Source organism: Amphiura filiformis, chromosome 18 (genome assembly GCF_039555335.1).
Source record: "Amphiura filiformis chromosome 18, Afil_fr2py, whole genome shotgun sequence".
Taxonomy (NCBI): Eukaryota; Metazoa; Echinodermata; class Ophiuroidea; order Amphilepidida; family Amphiuridae; genus Amphiura; species Amphiura filiformis.
Window position 1 is genome coordinate 13,152,668 of NC_092645.1, and position 24,528 is coordinate 13,177,195.

Sequence of the window (24,528 nt, forward strand, 5' to 3'; positions counted from 1 at the left end):
TTGACGGTTGACGGCGAGATTCATTCGTATCACCATGCATTCACCTTCTCACCCGATCTGTATCTACTACTGGGTCCCATTACCGCGTTTTCCTCGCATCACCTCGAATGATTAACTTGAATTCACCGGCTAACGTTTGCTCATTTAAACAAACTGAATAACCATTGGATCTAACAAGGTTTCTCAAACCACACTGTGGTAAGATATCCCCTTATCAACTTTCCACCAATCACGCCAGGGATTTGATCCCGAGGCCTAATTGTACCAACATTATACATGTATTAAGCCCATTATAGGATTTTATGATATGACAGAAAGGTATTAAAGCAGAATTGGAGTTTTTACCGTATTATTCTCCATTTTTAGGATTTATCAAAATGATACCTTAACAATTGTAGAGGTGAACTGAAGAAAGTGACAATAATTGATAAAGAGAGTTTGTTGGTATAATAAATGATAATAATTTTATCAGAACAACGCTTATTAAACAGCGGCACACGACCCGACATGGCCTTACATTATACAACGGTACCGAAGTGCATTGTGGGAAAATGTTGAACCTACCTTTCTTATCCAAGGCAAGTCAGTCATGTTTATTTTGACCCTAGGCCCTATTATGGTAATAGCATCTTGACGGCTTTTTGACATATTCCCAAAGTGTATAAACATGTAAATTAAACACGGCAAATAAGAACAGCAACAAACAATCCTTTCAAAGTCTTGTCAAGAACTATTGTTGATTGGAATAACTTATGTGATTGGAACTTGTGCACCCATCGATAAAAACTCCGGGAAACCCCATACCGTATTAGCCGTAACTATTTTCCGTGGGCTGTGTATGATGTAGGCCTACATGTGTGATATTGAGTCACTATTTCGTCGAAAACAGCAGAGTAGCTGCGATATGTCAGATATTAATGAGCATCACCAAACGGGTTGAATTTTTGACCCCACTGCATGTTTGGCTCATAAAGAAGGGGTTTTGTATAACACTTGATATATTCCAGATTCGACGAGGGTTGATACCAGAGACCTATACAAATTTCTTCTTCATCATATGTATTAAAGCCTACTGTAGTTTGCCATGGTTTTAGGTACCTGTTGCTTATCGAGTAAAACCGTATCTCTACTTGCAGCTGTAGGTAAGAAACATTACTTTTTTTTTATTATGTTAATAATAATTTATGGTATAGGCCGTATTCGATACCATGGATAATTTTACTCGTACTTGATACTCGATTTAGCATGGCAACAAAGTAAGCCTAACTTCAGCAGCGTTTTTCATCAATGTTGTCCGTGCCGCAATGTACAATGTACATAGCATTCCGCATATAAATGCCATTATTTATCAAAAAGAAACGAAATAGATTTTAAATCTAGAATTAATAATTCTACCAGGACGGGGTTCGAACCAAACCTATGCTATGGGCCGCATGATACCCCCGGGATGATACCCTAACCCTACTGAATCAAAAACCCTAACCGTGAATGATAGGTGTGTGTAGGAGATCAGAATGGACGGGTAGAGAAAACATTGTCTTTAGGATTATGGTAGAGAAAACATTATCTTTAGGATTATTAATATTAACCAGCAATTAATAAGGAAATATCTGGAGAAGAGAGCCCTAGGAGATATTAATCATTCTGTTTACCCCACAAAAATATATTATCATAATCAAGCCATTTATCTCAAGTGTTTGTCCACCGTTTATCGGCACCTTCATCCACTCTTCTATTATTATTAGGTATCATTTTGATCAAACCATAAAAGGTACTCCATTAATATCACCAATTCTAAGATTTTGTCTCTCCTCCTTATTGTGAAGGGATCAAAATGTATAATCCCACAATTATCTTAATGGGATTATAAAACTAACGTTGGTGGCCGCAATTAGGCCCTGGGATCTTTACCCTATCGTGATTGGCCACTGGATTGGCTAAAAGTTGATCAGGAGATGGCCTGACACACCCTGGTCTGAAAAATCAGGGGAGATCCCAGTGTCTTTGATTTGTGACCACCATCGGGAGAAGACCCGTCTTCAAATCCTCTCCCTCCGATCTACTGAATCTAGGCCAGAACTACTATCTCGTCTTTCGTTATGAACTTTGTTGTTCAGTCATCGCCAGTCTAATAAATTATCTTAATATTAACCAAAAACAATTGGTATTTTGTACACTGTGACCTAGGCCCTAGCCGTAGGCATATCGTAACTATAATTTCATAACTTGATCACGTGATGAATTTAGTTATTATTAATTTTAAAGTACCCAAAGCAAGTATTTTTCATTGTAAACTTGAGCAAGTATGTGGCTGTTTTTCCGATTTTTGTTAGAAGTATCCTTTTCCCATTTTTGCAGTTTGTTTTTGATACCCCCTAGCCTAAAAGAGTTACTTGTTTTTATACGCGGGTGATGTGATATATAGGCCTATACAACTTGAAATACATGTACAAGTGGCTTGTTTTTAGGCTCATTTACATACCAGACTTATAGACTTCGGTTTATAATATGTTTATGCAGTTTATGTTAGCGGTCCGTGTGCTGTCGCGCGCGCTTCAGACTCGAGTATTGTACGTACAATATTGTATGTACAATATGTACGTTATTTAATCTATTGCCATTCTATTTCCAGTAATGTTTAAGTTCTAACGAATGTTTGATGACGAAAAATTGATAATATGTTACATACAATATCTAGCAGAAATATATCGATTTTACGTCATCAAACATTCGTTAGAACTTAAACATTACTGGAAATAGAATGGCAATAGATTAAATAACGTACATATTGTACATACAATATTGTACGTACAATAAAAAGTCTGTATACTGCTTTAGGCCTAGTTTTGTTGGTTTGTTATGTATATTAGGATTTTATTAACAATTATTAACGCCTGGATAGCTGCATTTGGTCCTCATCGCCGTTGACAAACAAAATCCATGCAATAGTGTTTACGCTTTATTTGGACTATTTATGTTGAATTAACCAGTCTGCCGCCTGGACAACCAATTCTTTAGAAATGCTTAGTCGCGCTAAAAGTCGATCGATACATGTAAAAATCAGCACAATTCAGAGATACACCTTTTTGCTATGAAATTAATTTTCTCGGTCAAATATAAAGCAATATTTTTTTTCTTCAGTAATGTCAGTTAAAAACTTGGTGCTTGAATATACATTTTTTAAAATCCTGGTGTTAAAATTAAGCATCAAATTGTGTCTTTTAGTGTGATATTTTTGATTTTTATAGGCCTTGAATTCGCCTGCGAGCTTTTTACGGAATTCATGTTTTAGCGTCTCAAACTAACATAGTTTGCTAAAGAAAGATATTTCCCACCTCTGTAAAGCACATCGTGTGGGTCTATATGTTATAGTTTTGTCAGAATTTCCGTTTTTGTTTTACCCTTTTTCGATTTATGCTCCGAAAATGTCAAACTAAGTAAAAGTAGGCAATGGTGAGTACTTTTATCTCGAGAGCAACCAGTAGAAATAGTCGATATTTCCTTTGTTGTTATCCAGGTCAATTTTTCATTGAAAGCAAATTGCCCGACCAGCGACTAAATCCCCAATTGGGTGTTCTGGTTAAACATGATCAGTAGGAGCGCTATAGGTCTGGGAATTTCTTTGCTATATTGAAGTTCTGGCAACACTATAGCCATGCCGGTATTCCTATTAAACCCAGGGATATCGATCCAAAATGCTAGTACTAGCCTTTAGATTTCACGTGTTTTTTCAGCCGACAGTGAAAGATGGTGAAATCAAAACGGAAATTCTGACAAAACTATGATATATAGCTCACGGTGATGTGCTTTAGAAAGTTGGGGAAAATCCTTCATTAGCGAACTATATTACTTTGAAAAGCTAAAAGGTTGATCCAAGAAAAAGCTCGCGGGCCGAGCTGAAGCCTATAAAAATCGAATATCTTACACTAAATGACTGAATTTCAGGCCTAAGTTTAACACCAGGATTTTAAAAAAAAAATCAGTATCAAGCATTATAGTTTTTCCAGCCATTTACTGAAAAAATGAAAATTATTGCTTTTCATGTGGCTGAGAAAAAAAAAATTACACTGAAAAGGTGTAACTCAAAATTTTGCTCATTTCAACACCAATTTCGATCGTTTGTATTGCCTCATTAAATGACTGAGTGAGCCTTGCAGAACAAAAGAATCCGTTGTCCAGGTTGCTAACTGTAACCAACCCAAGTTTTCATTGATTAGGCCTATGCCCGAGCTTGAAAACATCGTTATTCTTTTCACATCGTTTGACCACAAAATGTCCTTCCCATCCCATGATGCATTTGTGAAATTACAATTATTATCGATCAAAGCGGTTACCTAAACTTCACACTTAAGGAATCGGATAGCAACGTTTGCACAGTATTTTTTGTCGGGCATGAGAGACACATCAATTTGCATTCTAAATACGAGGAACGTCCTTTTGATATGGCCATGCGTTTTGAACTGAACACCCAAAAAGGGTGGTGGTGTCACACTTTTCACCATGATCGTTTTGTTTTGTGAGTATATCTTTGCAAGTAAAGAAGCTATAGCAATAAATTTGGTACCAAATGAAAGCTAATATATTCGTAATGAACTATGGAAAGTTACCTGAAGGTATCTTGAAGAGAAGCAGAATGGCATTCAATCCAATGACCCAAGTCAGGGGTGGTGGCGGCAGCGGCTCATGTGGCATCGGCTCACTATGTACAAACTCAATGGGAAATTTCATTTTTGGTGCCTCGCAGTGCAAACATGTTGAAATTTTCTTTAAAAACTAGTGTATATCAATAAATTTGGTATCAAAAGAAAGCTGACATTGTTATCTGAACTTTTATACTGTAAAATAGTTGAAATAATAAACTGCCTTTGAGCTAATGATAGGGGCATGTGCTTTGAACTCGCCATCTAAAATGGATGAGTGGCATCACATTTTTCAGTGTGGTCATTAGTGTTTTTAATGTATCATTGGAATAAAGAAATATTTGACAGTAAATTTGGTATCAAATGACAGCTAAAACATCAATTATTAATTATGGAAAGGTGTCAATAAGATACCTTGAACATCTATAGAAGGTGACTCAATCCAATTGGCCAAGGCAGGGGTTATGGAGGTAGCGGGGCACTCTGCACAAAACTGTAGTTTTTCATTTTGGGAGCCTCGTTGTCGGTGTGCAAATGTGTTGCTATTTTCCTAAAAATGAGTTTTTATCATTAAATTTGGTATCAAAAGAAAGCTGACATTATTATCTACACTTTTATTTTGTAAAAAGTTAAAATAGTCAGCTGCTTTAGGTTATATGATAGGCCAATGTTCTCCAAGACAATAAGAAAAATTAATTCTATTTTGGTCACTTTTTGAAGGGTTGTATAATTTTACGAAAGTGATAACCCCCATACATTTATATATTGCAGGAAAGCCCTTACTCTGATCTATTAGAAAATGACATAAAATAAGATGCAGGGGTATCACAGAAATGTTAGTGACATTATACCCCTGTCAGTTGATGTTTTATCTCATTCACATAAATGTAGCATTAGAACCTTACATCTGAGTCTCTTGTTGGATTCCTTGTTTAATTTCCTTTCAGAAAATGTATACTTTTATCATGCTAGGGGTATGGTTTGAAAAATATGGGCATTTGAAGGTGAAAGAGTGTCGCGAATTTTAAAAATCAGTGTGTAACGAAAAGTCGGCGAGGTTAAAACGCATGGCCATATCAAATAATTTTGATCTTGTGAAGTTCGCGATATAGCCTATAACAAATTTTATGGCAAGTTATTAAAAATTAACATTTTTTATATTTTTGATATTTAACAGTCCTCGAAGTAAAATGTATAAATTTGTGCATGTAGCTGGGATGAAAAACCGTCAATCATTGGGAAATTTTGACCTTCCGTATCTGGACCGTATTAAAGATATATAAGTTTCCCCCCAAAGGCCTCAATGTTTTCTCTTTTTCTCTATTTCCCCGACCCCTCACCTCTCTCACTGCTTCTTCCCTTCTTTCTTTCTTTCTTTCTTTCTTTCTTTCTTTCTTTCTTTCTTTCTTTCTTTCTTTCTTTCTTTCTTTCGTTCGTTCGTTCGTTCGTTCGTTCGTTCGTTCTTTCGTTCTTTCTTTTTTTTCTCTCTCATTTCTTTCTTTCTTTTTATTTGATTGATTGTTTTTCCTCCGCATTTTTTCATTATGTAATTGACTAAGTTTTCCATCTTATATTGAATATTTTTCCCAAATTCGATTTACAAAATAATTTTTCCATCTTATATTGATTATTTTTCCCAAATTCGATTTACAAAATAATTTTAGTAGTTATTGTTAAATTAAATCACCTAATTATAATTAATAAAGGACAAAGAAAGATAAAAGCAAAAGTATATGCTTCATTTAGTTAAAACAATAGTAACATCCCTGTTGTGTACAAAAATATAACTCTATACGACAATGCAAATCAGGATCAATTCATGGACTAAGTGCACAGGGAAATGTTGAGTATGTAAATTAAATGGAACAGCCAAAATGCCAATGGGTATGTAATTTAACTAGAACAGCCTTAAATTGATATCGATATTAATACTGACGTCACAGATTCGATTTGTCACGTGATCGTCAAACCTGTACTAGAAGGTGTCAGTTCCAAGGAATTGTGATTTCTCAGAACAATGCATAACCTTGGCATCATTGACATCATCATTTTTGTCATACAACATCTTAGACCATATTTGGTGTTCAGTGAATATACAGACAGAAATTTATTATGTTCCTGCTCACATACCATAATTTTGGGCCAATAAAGAGTGATATGATCTACTCCCACACATATTCTAACATGGAAGAATATTAGTATAGTAGGCCTATATTATTATGTTATAACCAACCAGTAGTATTGAAGATTTGACGAGTTAACATCTTATGCAACCAGTAGTATTGAAGATTTGACGAGTTAACATCTTATGCAACCAGTAGTATTGAAGATTTGACGCGTTAACATCTTATGGTTATAGCCTATAGATATTAAATTTCCGATTGTCTCTTTATATCCCGGTTTAATAGAATTGTACCAGTTTCCACTTTCCAGCAGATTGGTTGACGCACAGTAATCAAAACGTGGACAATAAACGTGGACAACAGTGCTTAATCGATATGGAACGTCCCTTCATCATCCCCAAAAAGAACTTGGCAAGTTCTGTAGAAGGTATGTAGAGTTTTATCATCTTCATTAGATATATAGGCTTAGCCCCTTTAAGTGTAGACATGGTTTTGTTGGTCGAAGCAGCCAAAAAAAAAAGATTTTCATTATCTAAATCAACATAGCCTATATTGAAAAATAACACTTTGATGTTTTGCAAAAGTTCATTGTACACATCATACACTTTGAAAACTTGCTTGATTTATTGTTGTTAATGAGTTAGCCTATGTATGTTTTACAAAAGTGTTGTTGTTTCAGCCCTCTTTACAACATAACTCAAGAACAATTACCACAGGACCTACAAAGTATATCTGTGTGACATCGTATAACCCCTAATTGAGGGAGATATTTGATAAATAACTCAATTTGTTATTTATATTTGTTCGCTCTTTATAATGTGTTCATGTTAAAAGTAGATTTTTGTTTTCATTATAAATATATAATAATTATAAAAGGATTCAAAGAGAAAGTTAAAAAGTCACCAATATAGAGTTAACTTTCTGGTGTGAGAAAGTGAAATTTCTCACATATGACCATATAAGATTCACCTTTTCGGTAAATCCCATAACCCTTTGCGAGTACACCTGAGAACTCGTCATTTGACGTCACGCCGACTTGTAATGCGCAGTAACGATGTTCGATAAACGATGTGCGCATCGGCGCGACACAGTATGACGAGTTCTCAGGTGTACTCGCAAAGGGTTATGGATTTACCGAAAAGGTGAATTGCCAAAACCCCGGGGGTCACTCCCATTGTGGCCTGTACACCATCCGCGATAATGAAAACGCGTAAAAGGGTCGTTTTTTCGTGGGTAGGCACGATACGCGCGTATCGCGTTTAGGGTGTCAAAAACATGAAAAATTGGAAAAAAGGGTAGCAAAATTGCAATTTCTAAATACGCGGAAATGAAATTTAGGGTATGAAATTTGATGTTAGGAATGAAATCCCTGTTTAGGGTGTCGTTTTAGCCAAGGGTTAAATCCTTGTTTAGGGTGCTTTTCAAAAGTTGATTATCGCGGATGGTGTACAGGCCACAATGGAGTGACCCCCGGGGCCAAAACAGATGGTATGTTCAAAAATAATGGTCAATTAGATAATTTTTCCGACTATCTAACCAAATAATCATAATGTGGTCTTGGCCAAGGAATTAACACGTCAGAATATATTATTAATTAACTCCCCTACAAAATTTGGCAAAGCCATCCCTTTTCCAAGATTTAGACCATCTCAAGGGACACCACGGCCCTGATTTGGTAAAATGATCTAACTTGAAAATCACTGTTTTGAGAAAAACAGCTTTTAAGTTTGAACACTTGACGTTTTTCTTTTTGAATAAGATAAATTATTAAACCCATCTAATATCTTAGAAAATATAAAAACCTTATTATATGCAAAATTTTGGCTAATTTGGTTGAGTAATTTTGAAATAATAACCATTTCTAGGGAGTTAGATTCTTTTAAACTGTTTTTCCTCGTAACAATAATAAACATAACGAGACTCATTAAGTTGGTAAAATGATCTATCTTGAGATAGGTTGTTTTGCCATGTTATCATTAATGTGTGAGGGTTTGTCTGGCGCTCTCTAGAGGATCGTGGCTAATGCGGTAAAATGATCTAACTTTGAGATAGCTCATTTTACCACATTAAATACACGGAAAGTGACAAAAAAGTGTCAAGATACTAGATAGGTTCTGCTATTTTCAAAATGAAGCATGGTGGTGATTTGAGAATGTCACCAATGGAAAGAGCACCCTGACATTACCCAATATATGGATTTATCTCAAGATGTCCAACTTTCAAGTTAGATCATTTTACCAAATCAGGGCCGACCACCACTTTAATGGTGATCTGAATCATACATACCATCACAATCTGTGATATTTGAATTCTTCTACTCGTTCGCTAAACGCTATCAATATGATCAATGCAATTTTTGCCCAAGCTCACTATACCATTCGCAAGATGCTGTGAACTACCAAATCGCAACAATTTAAAATAGGGTAGCTCATAATGAGCACAATAAATCAAGCAAGTTTTCAAAGTACATGATTTGTAGAATGAACTTTTGCAAAACATCGATTTTTTTTGGCCGCTAGCTAGCCTTTGACCAACAATATTCTATACCCGGGGAAAAACACCAACACGACCCAGGTTTGTGGACTTTGACCACAGTTTGGGTCTTGTATATGTTTTAATTACATAAATTTATTATTCTTACATTAACCTGAGTTAGAAGTAGATTGCTTACTAAATAAAATTGTTACGAAGATTTTTGATAATTGATTATTTGGTTGATTGATTGATTTAAAGGATGAATGGTTGGATGATGGGGTGGCTGGAGTTTTGTGGTTATTTTTCTTGGCTGGATAGATGGAATATAATATGGATTGATTGATTCATCACTTGATTGATTGATTGATTGATTGATTTTTTACAGGAAATCGACATCCTGTCGAATCTATGCGAGAAAGATCAGATCTTCATGACATAGTAAAACAGTCATGCTTAAATCATCGTGTAATTCCGCGGTTTTGGAAGGAGCGAACAATTACAACAGTACACCAACCAGAATGGGCGGGAAAATTCCATGAAAAGCGCAGAGAATTACGATCGACCTCATCATGGGAATCCAGTGTGGTCCCATACCCTGTCGGATATGCATTTGGGTTGGTAAGAAAAGACTCTCTAGCAGATGTCGTCTGCAGCACTATTATGACTCAGAATTGATGTGAAGATCCACTAACCAGTTATCTGATTACTAGAAATTAAACCAAATACATGGCTAGTAGATCTTCCATCTTAGACGGGAAAGACTCAACAGAAACAAACGGAGAGCAAAATATAACTTCACAAATAAACTTTAATTTCTCATCAACAAAGTGATCACAATAATATAATAGATGAGCGAAATATTCTTAGTTCATCCTCCGGCTATGGCTGGCTGACAACTGCCCCGAATAATAGGCCGGGGTAATTGAGGAGACGGAGCCGCGGAGCGATATATATTTAAATTAGCTATGGAAAGCAAATAGCGTCATAACACACGCCCTGCCTTTCTGGAATTGGCGCCTGACAATTCTAATTTTAATAATATAACTTTAAAATAGCAATTTGAATTGATCAACTTATGATTTAAAATATATATATATCTTTCTAACACAAACTTTAACATCAGACATAACATTCATCAAGTAACAGCATGACTAATAATTAACTGCCTCTTTTTAATCTGAAACATTTAACTCCAAAACACGATTTGATAGGGAGAAAGTTATTTTTAAAAACAACATCTTTTAAAACTCTGAAGCTCGTACAGCAGACAAGGAAAAGGGGAAAAGGGGATGACAAACTAACACAATTCTGAAAGACATCGACCAAGACCTTGCACAATCCCCAAACTGGGCATTTACAATGTCAAGTTCCATGTGTTTCAGAAAGTGCGAAGATCTTACTCTACACCTTAAACTACACCTTAAAATTAACCCTAGAGTTCATAATCTTGAATCGCTGAATCCATGGCCAGTAGATCCACCGCCGTCGACTTGAACCCATTCGCTGTACTTGACGCTGATCTTGACGTTGAACTTGACACTTGCGTGATGAACTCGACACTCAATTTGTCGGTGTGATTCAGATCATGTTTTCCATAAAATTTTAAACATGACGTAATAAAAATTGCTTTTTGCAATTAGACGATAACTGATGACGGATGTCAATATAAATAACAGCCGAATTAATTTCTTCATATAATTGCGGTTTTCAATGCACCAACATTGTGAAATAAGACGCAATTCCTCCCGTAGATACAGTACTTGACGAACACGACGAAACAATTCCACACGACGAAATTGCACTTAGACATTCAGATCTGAAGACAAATAGCTGGATAATATTTGATTCAGAATACAACGGGCTTACATGAAAATCGTATGCAAAGTTCCATATGGAAAAGGGTTTTAAAGTTGCAACATTCTTTGCATGAAATGATGTCATGTATCAGGTCACAGTTAATAACCCGTATAATATTTCTTTATTTCTGAATCAAATCTTATTCTGGAATCACACAAAAATTGTACTGACGAAAATTCACAATCATTTCAGAATCACACATATTGCATACCAACTGGAACAAAATTCTTCTGTGTCAAGTTCAAATCCAAATGCACCTATTGTTCAGATGATTGACCACGAAAATGACCGAAGAACTCCATAATCCATTCAGCACGACTCGAATTCTCTGAAATATAAACTCAAGCAAAATACACAGTATAAGTATAACACATACATACTATCTAATTTAGCATATTTCTTAATTCCATAATCATAAGAATACCGTATACCATATATAATATAACATGAAATACAGTATTTCATCATAACATAACACACGCTGCCTTTCTTAAATTCTTCAAATTTTGAAAAATTAACACAGCCAAAATTCCATAAACACGCAATTTTCAATTCAAAAATTCATAATTGAAATTACAATCTGCTTTATTCTCCACATAATTTGGAAAATGAATACATCCAAAATTCCATAAACACAGTTTTCAAAAATTCATAAATTACAATCTGCTCTATGCACAACATTAGTATTACAAAATTTAATTGCAACACATTCATCTGCTTTTGCCAGATATCTTCACAGGATTACTTTTCAAAAAGTCCAAAGCAGCTGGGTTTAAATTATCAGCAGGCTCCCAAGTATTTCTGGAACTTGGGAAATCACGCCACTTGATAAGATACTGAAACTTGTTGTCCCTGTACCTACCACGTAAAATCTTCTCTACTTCATACTCACTACTTGTGGTAACAGGAGTCAAAGGTAGACCCGGTATAAAAGATATGCGCTTATCCAATTCCTGGGATGCCATAAGTGGGGCAAACGAGTCATCTGGACAATCAGCATCTACAACATCTTCTAGAGGATCCCTTTGCACAAAATCTTTGGGCATGACATGATTTTCTGGTCTGGCATATCGATCATAGGCAAACTTCATTCGATTAACATGCACTGGGGCTGACATCAACTTATTGTTTGTCAGATTTCGAACACGGAAATTCACGGGCCCCGTTTGCTCTACGAGTAAGTATGGTCCTGACCAAAATTTCATGAGCTTCTTTGACAAGCCTGGTTGAGTGGCTGGAATATATAACCAAATTGTATCACCCACCTGAAACTGTACATCACTTGCATGTTCATCATAACGGTCTTTCATGCTAGCTTGATTAAGTTCAAGATGTTGCTTAGATATTGCACGGAACACTTCTAATTGAGATACCAAATGATGGATATGTTCTCTCACTGTCTTCTCTGGGTATTCACTCTTAGCCATCAATGTCACATCCAGGGGTAGTCTTGCTTCCCTGCCATATAATAAAAAGAAAGGGCTAAATCCTACAGAATTGTCTGCTGGTGTAGACCTATATGCAAATTGAATGGCTGGAATATACTCATCCCAGTTTGTCTGATACTCATTAGCATAGTGTGACAAGGTATCTAAGATAACAGAGTTAAAACGTTCCTGAATAGCATTACACTGTGGATGATAACTACTTGTATTCAACTTTGATGTACGCATAATTCTACACACTTCAAGCACCAGTTTACTGAGGAAATTTGTACCTCGATCACTAAGCAAATATTGCGGACAACCATGTTGACATATAATATGATCAAAGAATGCTCTAGCTACAGTAGCTGCATCCATAGTCTTAATTGGAACTAAGATAGGCCATCTGGTACAGTGATCTGTAAAACACAATACATACCGATTACCATTGGTTGTAATAGGTAGAGGACCCAAGATATCCACACTTACACGTTCAAATGCACTGGGGACCTTCATGGTCATCATGGGAGCTCTAACTTTGTGTCTATGTGTTTTCTCTGAGCACAAGATATACACGATCTTACCCAATTGTCAACATCTCTATACATACGTTTCCAGAAATATCTTTGGCGGATTTTGTGATATGTTCTCTGAAAACCAAAATGAGCTGCTAAAACATTATCATGACAGTTGTTAAGTATGATATCAATCATGGTTACAGGTACATAAAATTGCACAGTATTTCTTTCTGGCATGTGACGTTTGGCGGGTGTGTGCCATATATGATACAAAATACCTTCATGGACATAGTATTGATCTGACTGCAATAAAATATCACGTGCTTGTCTTTGATTATCAGGCAATATGTCTTCATCCAAAAATCTTATCATGGGACCAGCAAAAGGATCAGCTAATTGAGCATCTTTGAAATGGTCCACATTAACATCAGTTGGTAAAGAAGGAACTTTTTTATTATCTACATACTTTTTGTCTCCATCCAGTCGTCTATTCCTCTGAAATCTCAGATTTCGAACAGTATTCACTTCTGGATCTGGCTTTGTCTCTGACGTAGGAGAATCATTGATAACATCATCAGTCATTGTCTCCAAGCCACATTCTGTCCAGTTTGAATCTGTTGCTGAGGAAGTAGGGGAGTCAACATGATATGAGTTACATGAATTACAAGATTCTGACACTTGAGTTGGTATTCTACTTAGTGCATCTGCATTACCATTCTTACATCCTCTTTTATGGACTACTTCATAAGTATATGATTGTAACTTCAGTACCCATCTTGCGAGGCGACCTGTTGTACGCTTTTGACCAAACAACCATTTCAATGCACAGTGATCAGTCTGAATTATGAACTTTACAGTATGTTGAAGGTATGGGGAATATTTCTTAATCCCTTCAACCACAGCCAAAGCTTCAAGTTCAGTAGTTGTATACGTCTTTTCGGAATCATGCAAAGCTCTACCTCCATAACAAATTACCTTCTCTTCACCATCTTGTACCTGTGCTAAAATGAAACCAAGACCTCTTATACTGGCGTCAGTTTGCAACATAAATTGAGTACCATCAAAACGAGGGTAGGCAAGAATTGGAGGTTCTACTAGCTTTTGTTTCAGGATTTCAAACGCTTCTGCACACTCTTTTGACCAAATAAATTGAACATCTTTACGAGTGAGATATGTTAAAGGTGCGGCTATTTTACTGTAATCTCTAATGTACTTCCTGTAATAGCCTACAAAACCTAGAAATGATCTTACTTCCGATACCTTCGTTGGAACTGGATACTCTTGGACTACTTTGGTTTCTCTGGATCAGTAGCTATCCCATCTTTACTTACAATGTGTCCTAAATAACGTACCTGTTCTTGAGCAAAAAGTACACTTTTTAGGCTTGAGCTTCAAATTGGCTTCTCTCAACCTCTGAAATACTTGTCTCAAATGATCTACATGTTCATTAAAAGAATTGGAAAACACTATTACATCATCAAGATATATTAATACAAATTTCCAATTTAAACCTCTGAACACTTCTTGCATAACTCTTTGAAACGTGGCTGGAGAATTTGTACACCCCATTGGCATTACATTAAACTCATACAAACCATCTTGTGTAATGAAAGCACTCTTTTGTTTTGAGCTTTCTTCAAGTCCAATTTGGTAATAACCTGACGCTAAATCTAGTGTGGAAAAATAATTTGGTGTTCCTGCGCCTAAGCTATCTAACGCATCATCTATGTGAGGTAGAGGAAAATTATTCTTTTCCACAATTTGGTTACATAATCTCATATCACAACAGAATCTTAGTGTACCATCAGGTTTAGGAATCATTACAACAGGAAAACTCCAACTACTGGTGGATTCTCTGATTAAACCATCTTCTAACATCTGATTGACTTGTTTACGTATTTCTGCTTGCACATGAGGAGGTTGTCTATAAGGACGACATTTGATTGGCGGATGATTACCAGTTCTTATGACATGCTCAATTTTCGTATATCTTCCTCTAGGACTATCTTTGGTTTGAAAAACGTCTACATACTCAGATATAAGATCAGATAACATATCAGAATCGGTTTCAGTTAAATGAGAATCATTGAAATTGACCTGAGAAAGAACTTCACGTACCTTAGGATCTGGCGAATTCTGTGCCTTTACATGGACTGATGATACAGGTACTTCATCTACTACAGAGTCATCTATATCGGTAAAATGAATGATTTCACTGTTATTTACAAGTGTAAATGTACCAAGTTTTGTTCTAGGATACAACACAATTGGTTCATTGCTAGTGTTTAACACAAGTAATTGAGTACTACAACTAGATTTGTTAGCAATAGGTTGAACACTTGATACTGTATTGGCAATCAATACTCCTAAAGCAGTGACTCTCCGTCCTCCCTGACATAATCCTATTGTGCCTTTTGGAAGATTATTCGATAACCTCGCACGCACCACTGATTGTGAATGAGGCGGAATTTCTTGCCTTTCAATTACACGCAAATTACTTTTCTTAAACAATCGCAATTTCTGTGTGTTAAAATCTAATCTGGCCTTATGCTGTTTTAGGAATCTTTTTCCCAACATGATTTCCTGACTAAGATTTCGAGCAATATACATTGGCACGAGAAATTTTGAACCTTCAATAAACAACGGAACAACAACAAAACCACTGATTTGCAACACAGATTTGTTTGCGGTACGGGCTTTTGTTAATCGCGGTCTTGACACTGCAATTTGGTGTGACAATTCCAAAGAATGCCAGTACTCATGATCGATTAGATTCATTGTACAGCCAGTGTCAATTAAACAGTCAATGTTTTGGCTACCAATAGTGACAGAAATATAAACTTCTTCATCAAAATCTGTTTCAACGTTATCACTATCGCATTCAGACGCGGCAAAATTTGAATCAAATTTTCCATTGCGCGGAACTTGGGCTGAATTACACGGAGAATTACTGCTCTTTTGACGCGTTTGGTCAGTCACACTGTTTACATTACAACTATTTGAAACAAATTTCTGTACAGTTTGTGCATGTTTTACCTGTTCATCAGTTGGATAACAACAGTTACTACGACCCCGATTATACACATCTTCCTTTTCAGGACACTGTCTGTAGCTATGACCCAGTGTATTACATCTGTAACATTTCATATTACGGTCATTAACCTCTCTACACGTATACGGACTCTGATCAATACAGCTATTACTGTTTACAGGTGCATGACATCGATCATTTACATTTTGTTCAATAGATTCAATGTACCTCTCATTGGACAATATCCTTTCATTGACCTCGCCAAAACAATTGTTTGTACGTCCTACGTTTTCGTGTACTACTCTCACTGTATTCACTATTGCCCTACTACTTGTATCCACTAATTTCACTATTTCATGACTGAGTCGGAGAAGATCATTATATTCTGTACTATGGATTACCTTCTCTGGCTGCTCTGAGTCAGCAATTGGTATGCCTCGGTGCATGCCTAGGGCAACTTGTATGCCTATAGGAGCCATAATCACATTTACTTTTCGCCATTAATATACATTGTATCAATACAATAATATCACGCTGCAATATTATTCACAAAATGGCCGAAAACAGAAAACACGCAACAAAATTCTTCGCGCCATAAAACAACTTTGGCGGGAAATCACGAGAAGCGTATTTCACTTAATCTATCAAAAATATCACATAATATATATACAATGAATCAATCCAATATTGCTATAAATAATAATACCAAATTAACTTACCTGGGGGTTGGTTTTTCCCACCAGGGGCAGCTGACAGCCAGTCACAGCTTGCTTGGTACCGGAAAAGATTGGATTCTGCACCATTTATTATGACTCAGAATTGATGTGAAGATCCACTAACCAGTTATCTGATTACTAGAAATTAAACCAAATACATGGCTAGTAGATCTTCCATCTTAGACGGGGAAAGACTCAACAGAAACAAACGGAGAGCAAAATATAACTTCACAAATAAACTTTAATTTCTCATCAACAAAGTGATCACAATAATATAATAGATGAGCGAAATATTCTTAGTTCATCCTCCGGCTATGGCTGGCTGACAACTGCCCCGAATAATAGGCCGGGGTAATTGAGGAGACGGAGCCGCGGAGCGATATATATTTAAATTAGCTATGGAAAGCAAATAGCGTCATAACAGCACCTTAAGCTTCAAGAATCACGAATTCTGCGACATGCCTCTTGGTGATGTAGACAAGGGAGTGAATTTGTTCTTACATGCCGATTTGCTTCTGGAATGGGCGAGAAAACAGCGTTACAGGAATCCCAGCTTGATTATATACAAGGTATGTCCAATGCGTCTCAACCATTCTCTTTTAGTTAAAGTAGGATAGGTTCTTTTTCAGATCCAAATAATCTGGTAGGCCTACTCACTCAGAAATATTTCAATTCCTATCAGGAATCTTGATCGCTCTGTTGTGGTGTTTCTAGATGTTTGATAAAACGGCAACACTGTTTGATCTTGATGATGTTTCCAAACTTGCCGTTTGTTGATGAGTTGATCGTAGATCTTGTCTATTTTGTAAGCCCCCTCGTCTTTATTCATGGTGTTGCGCCCCCTGCTTCTGATCCAAACAGACCAAACAGTGTTGCCGTTTCATCAAACATCCTGAAAGGAATTGAAATATTTCTGAGTGTAGTACCAGATTATTTGGATCTGAAAAAGAACCTTTCCTACGTTAATGAACTACGAACGATCCTGATGAATTATTTGTTTCAAGACATTCTCTTTTAAACAGGGGAAAGAAGAATTACGCATTGCGCACTAGCACAATTAAACATGAAAAACATGACATGCATAATAGGCAGACGAGTAAAAACTCCGGACATATACCTGCCCGTGGCGGGTCTTGAACCTCGTGCCTGTGCGGAGGTTCAAGTCATCGTAAGGACAGGTATGTCCTGAGTTTTTACCCTGGTATATCTGCCAATCCCGGCTGCCAATGCATGTAAATTCATGTTTAATTGTGCTAGTGTGCGGGGCGTAATTCTTCTTTCCCCTGTTTATCGATATTAAGAATAACGAGATCTCGTGCGCTAGTTTGTATAATGTTTAAATGTTTCTATGTTCCGATTTCTCATCAAGATCAATTTGCCTTCTGTCCTATGATGCGCTATCAAACGAGAGATATTGATTTCCAACTCCACCAGTTTTATACGAAAACCTCGCTTTAAAATGCGGGGGATCCACTGGATATTACTATACAGTTGATAGTATTTCCTTGGGCTTAAAGAGGAAGCCCCGCCAGAGCAGTTCTTCTGGGGTGAACCAAACCTGTCTTGTTAGGCAATAGAAACAAATTGGTTCGATCTTTCGATCGACCATCGATGCTTGGTCGATCCTTATTATTTATGAAATCAATTAATTTACTATTGTTAATTGTGATAAAATAGTAATTTGTGCCTGTAGGGATATTGACCAATATAAATTAAGCGTTAATTCTGCTTAATTAGTTGATAGTTCATTAATAACAAGCATCGAAGCAGCATCGACGGTCGATCCAAAGATCGAACCTATTTGTTTCTGGTGCCTTAGCAATCAGTGACAAGGTTATCTCTGGATTTGACAGGCGCTGATTGATGTTTAATATTATTGCATCAATAACACCTCTCAAGTTCAGAGTTTACCTTGTCACTGATTAATTTGATAACCATGCAGTTTTGGTTAACCCAGTCAGAAGAACTGTTCTGGTGGGGCTTCCTATTTAACATGATATCGATATTCTTTAACTATGCTGCATTAATGTGTATACATGCATAATACTGAAAACTGACGAGTTCCATTCATTTTGATCAAATTGATACAACCTGGTTATACCAGCAAGTTAACTTAAAAGTGTATGCTTTAAATCCACAGATAATAAAAGGTCGGTGTAAAATTCTTCCAAGACACACGATGGCAGATGGTCAACTGTATGAGCCTGCATTAAATTACGAGTGCCATGTACTAAAACAAAGATACCCGGCCAAAGATAACCTACTGGGACACATCAGGCAATCACAGGTATGCTATTTTCTTTGGATATTTCCACGGGGGGGGGGCAACCGTCACTCAGAAGACCCGTTACTCAGAAGAAGGCCTATTATTCAGAAAATCTGTCAAATTCTGAATAGCGGGATCGTTGGATAAAGGAACCAATATAGATCAGGAAATAAGAACACATCATGAACAGAGACGAGGGGCAATAAAATCTAAGTCACGCATTTGACGATCTTCTTGCAAAACGAACTGGTAACCGCGTTGCTGAGCAACCAGGATCATCTGCGGTAAACAGAAGATCGTCCCAACAACAATAGTGTTGAGAAAGGAGTCTGCCAGACTTCGAAACGTCCACAGTGAGTACTGTTGGATTAGAAATAGGCAAATCTATACAATCATGTGACCTCTCTGTATTTTGATTTCTGTCTTCCAGATCTTTCTGTACGAGTATGGCGAAGGTTGTGTTCCTGTGAAGATCCCCAGGCATTGTGTTCCACATGCTGTCATCTGCTTCGAAAGAGATGAGTCCGTTCCATCGAGACAGGAGACGAATTCAGCAACTACGCCGAAAATGTGCTTACCATGGTTACAGTCAGTTCATTCAAATCCCAGGTTATGCATCAGAAGTGAAGATCGCTCATGTCGTGAGCACAGTGCAAGCGCATCTAATTCTAACTTGAACACCAATAGAAGCGTTTCTAATGTGGAACGTGTCAGTGTTTCTAATGCGGAACGTGTCGGTGTTTCTAATGTGGAACGTGTCAGTGTTTCTAATGTGGAACGTGTCAGAAGAGATCTTGAGGTTTCCGATAATGACAGCAATTCCGAACTAGACATAAATCCATGTGTTCATAATGTAGCTCGTGAAACAAATAGTGTTTCTAGTTTGAAACATGTCAAAAGGAACACGCCCAATGTTTTTGATGATTCCACATATGAAGATGAAAAGGGCATTAGCAATGCTCCTGATGATAGTTACGATGAGGATAGCGATGATGAGAATGGTCCGTCAGATTTCATTGACGTGGGAGACTTGAGTGATGATGAATGTGAAGGTGATGATGCAGACACAATAGGCGCACCTGACATACATGACATATCTGGTCATGGGTATTGCAGCTTTACATGGCAAAACCAGTTGGACCCAGAGGAGGCATGTAACAACGATGAAGAAACGAATGAGCATGGTAAATCGCCTACCAGTAACGGTTACCATAGCACTAACTCTCCAACATATGAAAATTTCAGTGAAAACGAATCTGCTTGCATTTATAATTCAGACACGACCTCTTGCAGTGATTTAACACCGTCTGAAGAAGAGTCTGACTCTGAGGAAGAGTTTGATTCTGAGGTAGAGTCTGATTGTCCGAGGTCTATCAAAGTAGTCCCAAACATCAGCACAAACCCTCCAAATGTACAAAGCACCCGATCGCATAAAATTGGACTCCAAATTCCAAGTCCCCAGACCAAATATGCGAACAGTGCAAAACTGAAAAACATATCCTCCCCCGCCCAAGAGTCTTTAAAGAGGCGTAAAACTATGTCCGCTCCCGCCCCAAAGTCTGTAAAGAGGCGTCACCTAGCAGAAACAAGACGCAATCAGGTGAACGAAGCTGAAAGTGAGGACGAAGATGGTTCTTCGTATACAATGCGTCTACAAAACACCTCAGTGCGCAGGAAACCGCCTAAATCTGATATGAAGCGACAAAACACCTCAGCGCGTAAAAAGTCGCATGAATCTAGCAATAAGTCATCTGGTCTGAAGCTACAGAATCTAGGAAGTCCTAAATCAAGCAAGCAATCATCTGATCGCGAGTTGCAAGAAACCTCAGTGTTTATTAAATATCCTCAATCAAACAATCAATCCTCTGATTCGAGTCTACAAAACGTTTCAAAGCGTAGAAAAACGTCTGACGCAGGAGACCAATACGTTTGTCTTGGAACGACCCAGGAGGTCACCAGGGTTAAAGATCACCGTAAAGCAGAAGCTAGCAAGATGTTGAAGCAAACATTGCTCAATGCCTTTGCACTTGAAGCCCTAGAGAATTCTATTTCACAAGATAAATGCACGACATTAACCAATACTCACAAGAGGGGTAGAAAAAGGACCAGCGACATAGAGAATGAAACCGCGAAGGGTGAAAAAGCTAGGAAGCAATCCAGTCTCGAATTTGTTTATTCTACATGTTCCAAGAGAAAAGTAAACGATCTTGCTGTAGCTGGTCATGATGCGGATGGTGGTGTGGATGAGGGTTCCATTACTGATTTAAATACCATGGAAGTTCCCATCTCGAAGGTTCCGGTTGAGGGTGATAAGCCAATGTCATCATCCTGTGCAAACGATGGAAAAAAATCTTCAAATGACACTGAAATAACCCATGTACAGAATGCTTACACACCCCGAAGAGTGACAGGATCTAGTAATACAGCTGGATCCAAATCATTACCACAGTTGAGAAGGTCAGACAAAATCACGTTAGCTTCTGGGATGAAAGAAAAAGGAAAGAAACAAAGTCAAATCAAAATAACACCTCTACTTAAAGGTACAACCTCAGGAAATCTCAAAGTGTCATCGGATTCCAGCAAGGCAAAAGTTACTGTATCCAATACAACGTCAGTCAAGTCTAAAGATGTCAAGAGCGTCTCCAAGATGAAAGAAGATGGAAAGAAACAAACTATAACAGCAAAGACACCTCTTAAAGGTACAACCTCGGGAAACCCAAAAGTGTCATCGGATTTCAGCAAGGCAACAGTTACTGTATCCAAGACAACGTCAGTCAGGTCTAAAGATGTCAAGAGCGTCTCCAAGATGAAAGAAGATAGAAAGAAACAAACTATAATCGAAAAGACACCTCTAAAAGGTACAACCTCAGGAAACCCAAATGTGTCATCGGATTCCAGCAAAGCAACAGATACTGTATCCAAGACAACGTCAGTCAGGTCTAAAGATGTCAAGAGCGTCTCCAAGATGAAAGAAGATGGAAAGAAACAAACTATAATAAAAAATACACCCCTTATAGGTACAACCTCAGGAAACCCAAAAGTGTCATCGGATTCCAGCAAGGCAACAGATACTGTATCCAAGACAACGTCAGTCAGGTCTAAAGATGTCAAGAGCGTCTCCAAGATGAAAGAAGATGGAAAGAAACAAACTATAATCAAAAAGACACCCCTTAAAGGTACAACCTCAGGAAACCCAAAAGTGTCATCGGATTCCAGCAAAGCAGGAGTTACTGTATCCAAGACAAAGTCAGTCGGGTCTAAGGATGTCGGCGATCCCAAAAAGATACCGCTAAAGGACACGTACAGACGCTCAAAAGTCCAGAGAGTGTCAAAATCTGCCAAGGCAGGTGCAACTAACTTGTCTAAAGGATTATCAAGATCAGCCACGCCAGGTACCAAGGAAGGAAATGGAGAGATACCTCCAAAGTGTGCGACTTCATATCCTCAAAAAATATCAGGATCTGGTAATGAGGTATCCAACGGATTATCAAAGCCGGCAGAGGGTGCTGAGAAGGTCCATGGAATGAAGGAGAAAATTCCTTTAAAATCACTAAAGTATACAACAGCGTCCAGATTTGGTAACGCATTGCCGTCAAAGGATTGTCCACAATCAGCCATCTCGTCAGCTAGGTCAGAAGAGGTCAAAGTACAAACGTCAAAAGAAAAAGCAAAGAAGTCAAGCGATAAACCAACAGCACGAATAGCACCGATATTAGTGACCGATGTGAGGGTATCCAGCGCCAGCATGTCTAGTAATGCAACTGCTTCCACGAGATTAAAAAAGTCGACAAGTCCTTCGGCAAGGTCAGAAAAAGGCAAACTTCCCAGATCAAAAGAAAATGGAACGATTTCAAGCGACAAACCTACTTGCAGAATACCAATGACACCATCAACTGAAACAGGAGAAGTATCTTGTATTGAAGCCACAAATAATGGATTACCAAAGACAGATATGACAGAGGAAGATCAGCTAGAACAAGGGGAGAAATCAAGTGACAAACCGCCGAAAAGAACATCTTTTACATCATTGAAGGATAAAGAAATACCAAGTTCTGGTAACGCAGTTGTTTCCAAGTTACCTAGGCCGTTAGCCAAATCAGACGAAGTCAAAGTTTCCAGGTCAAATAAAAATGGTAAGAAGTCGTTTGGCAAATCAAGAGAAAGAATATCACGTAATGGACCATCGAATAATTCAGGGGTACATGCTGTATATAATCGATCACCAGAGTCAGTCCGGTCAGAAGGAGTTAAGAAAGTACGCAGTTTAATGGATATTGTAATAAGGCCGAAGAGAGAAGATAATGAACAGCTTCATTATGGACAGCACCATCGTGAACAGCGCACCACGGGCAACTTTATGGATGCGTGGCAGCATAATATCGACATAATACGGGATCATGATTGTAGGTTACCATGGTTACCGGAAAGGTGGATGCAAAGATTTGTAGATGAGGAGGTTGCGGGTTATATCAATGGCGGACGTCATGGTGAATGGAGGAATGAACAAGAGGAGATTGCGGGTTATATCAATGGCAGACGTCATGGTGAATGGAGGAATGAACAAGAGGAGATTGCAGGTTATATCAATGACAGACGTCATGGTGAATGGAGGACGGAACAAGTCTGTTGGGAACGATGCAGCAAGGATGACATACATATGAGTGATGACATGGGGCATTCATCCAGGATTACAAATAACGAGCATATCAATAGACGTCGCAATAAACGGGGTAGGAACAGAGGTCGAGGAAACAAAAGGAACTTGTTATCTTATAAAACAGATGATCTTGGTTCATCCCAACAAAAATCTTACTCCCATGCATGGTAAATATGATGCCAACCGTCCCGCCCGAGTTGTATGAGGTTTCTGCATCAAGGTAATATTAGACATGAGGATCCATTGTCTTTTGGTTTTCCTCCACTGATAAGCAAGCCACCAGCCAATTTGAAGAGCTACAAACGCAGATAGTGCTACAGAATCCACCTTCATACCAATACCACCTCATGATGCAGCTGCAAGCCTTCTGCATACATGCAACAGCACCAAGCCTCCCTATCTCTACCGTAGGAGCCACAACCACCGCCGCCTCGAACCTGTCCGAGCATTTAAATCCCGATTATCAGAAACGGGAACATCCATCAGTCTTCCGCCTCCTCTGCAAGAGACAAGATATTCCACATAATGTCCAACATACCGCAAAGCATCCTATCTGATCTCTACCTAGCCTGAGTCCCTCGGTCCCGATCTCGAAATAGTAAACATGGCGGAACAAGACTGGTGGATCAAGACTATCTCTACTGCAGGAGCAACAGCACCACCACTGCCATACTTAGCATGTGAAGAGGCTGCCTAGTATCCTCGATGCAGAATGCCTATATCCTCGATGCAGAATCGACAAAATCGACAAAGTATAGCAGACTCCATGATTCACGAGTAACCTGCGTCAAGCCTGCCTATCCTTATCGCAGGAGCTACAG

At 37.9% G+C, this 24,528-nt stretch overlaps 3 protein-coding genes and 1 long non-coding RNA gene across 4 annotated transcripts; 2 read left to right on the forward strand and 2 right to left on the reverse strand.

Annotated features, from left to right (window-relative positions):
- Positions 1-770: 770 nt before the first annotated feature.
- LOC140139369 (uncharacterized) lies at positions 771-9,886 on the forward strand. Its single transcript, XR_011857097.1, has 3 exons — positions 771-1,142; positions 7,049-7,190; positions 9,624-9,886. It is a non-coding gene; the product is annotated as an uncharacterized lncRNA (long non-coding RNA).
- Positions 9,887-10,028: 142 nt separating this feature from the next.
- Positions 10,029-14,336, reverse strand: LOC140139884 (uncharacterized). Its single transcript, XM_072161646.1, has 2 exons — positions 13,504-14,336; positions 10,029-12,553 (listed from the first exon to the last, which is right to left on the reverse strand). Exons 1-2 carry the CDS (start codon positions 14,082-14,084, stop codon positions 11,806-11,808), a joined length of 1,329 nt encoding a protein of 442 aa, XP_072017747.1. The 5' UTR covers positions 14,085-14,336; the 3' UTR covers positions 10,029-11,805.
- A 72-nt stretch (positions 14,337-14,408) lies between these two features.
- Positions 14,409-16,745, reverse strand: LOC140139883 (uncharacterized). The gene is made up of 2 exons (XM_072161645.1): positions 15,156-16,745; positions 14,409-14,473 (listed from the first exon to the last, which is right to left on the reverse strand). The coding sequence occupies exons 1-2, from the start codon at positions 16,545-16,547 to the stop codon at positions 14,465-14,467; spliced, it is 1,401 nt and encodes a 466-aa protein (XP_072017746.1). The 5' UTR covers positions 16,548-16,745; the 3' UTR covers positions 14,409-14,464.
- Positions 16,746-17,211: 466 nt separating this feature from the next.
- LOC140139882 (uncharacterized) lies at positions 17,212-23,998 on the forward strand. Its single transcript, XM_072161644.1, has 3 exons — positions 17,212-17,353; positions 18,925-19,071; positions 19,481-23,998. Exons 1-3 carry the CDS (start codon positions 17,243-17,245, stop codon positions 23,876-23,878), a joined length of 4,656 nt encoding a protein of 1,551 aa, XP_072017745.1. The 5' UTR covers positions 17,212-17,242; the 3' UTR covers positions 23,879-23,998.
- Positions 23,999-24,528: the final 530 nt, after the last annotated feature.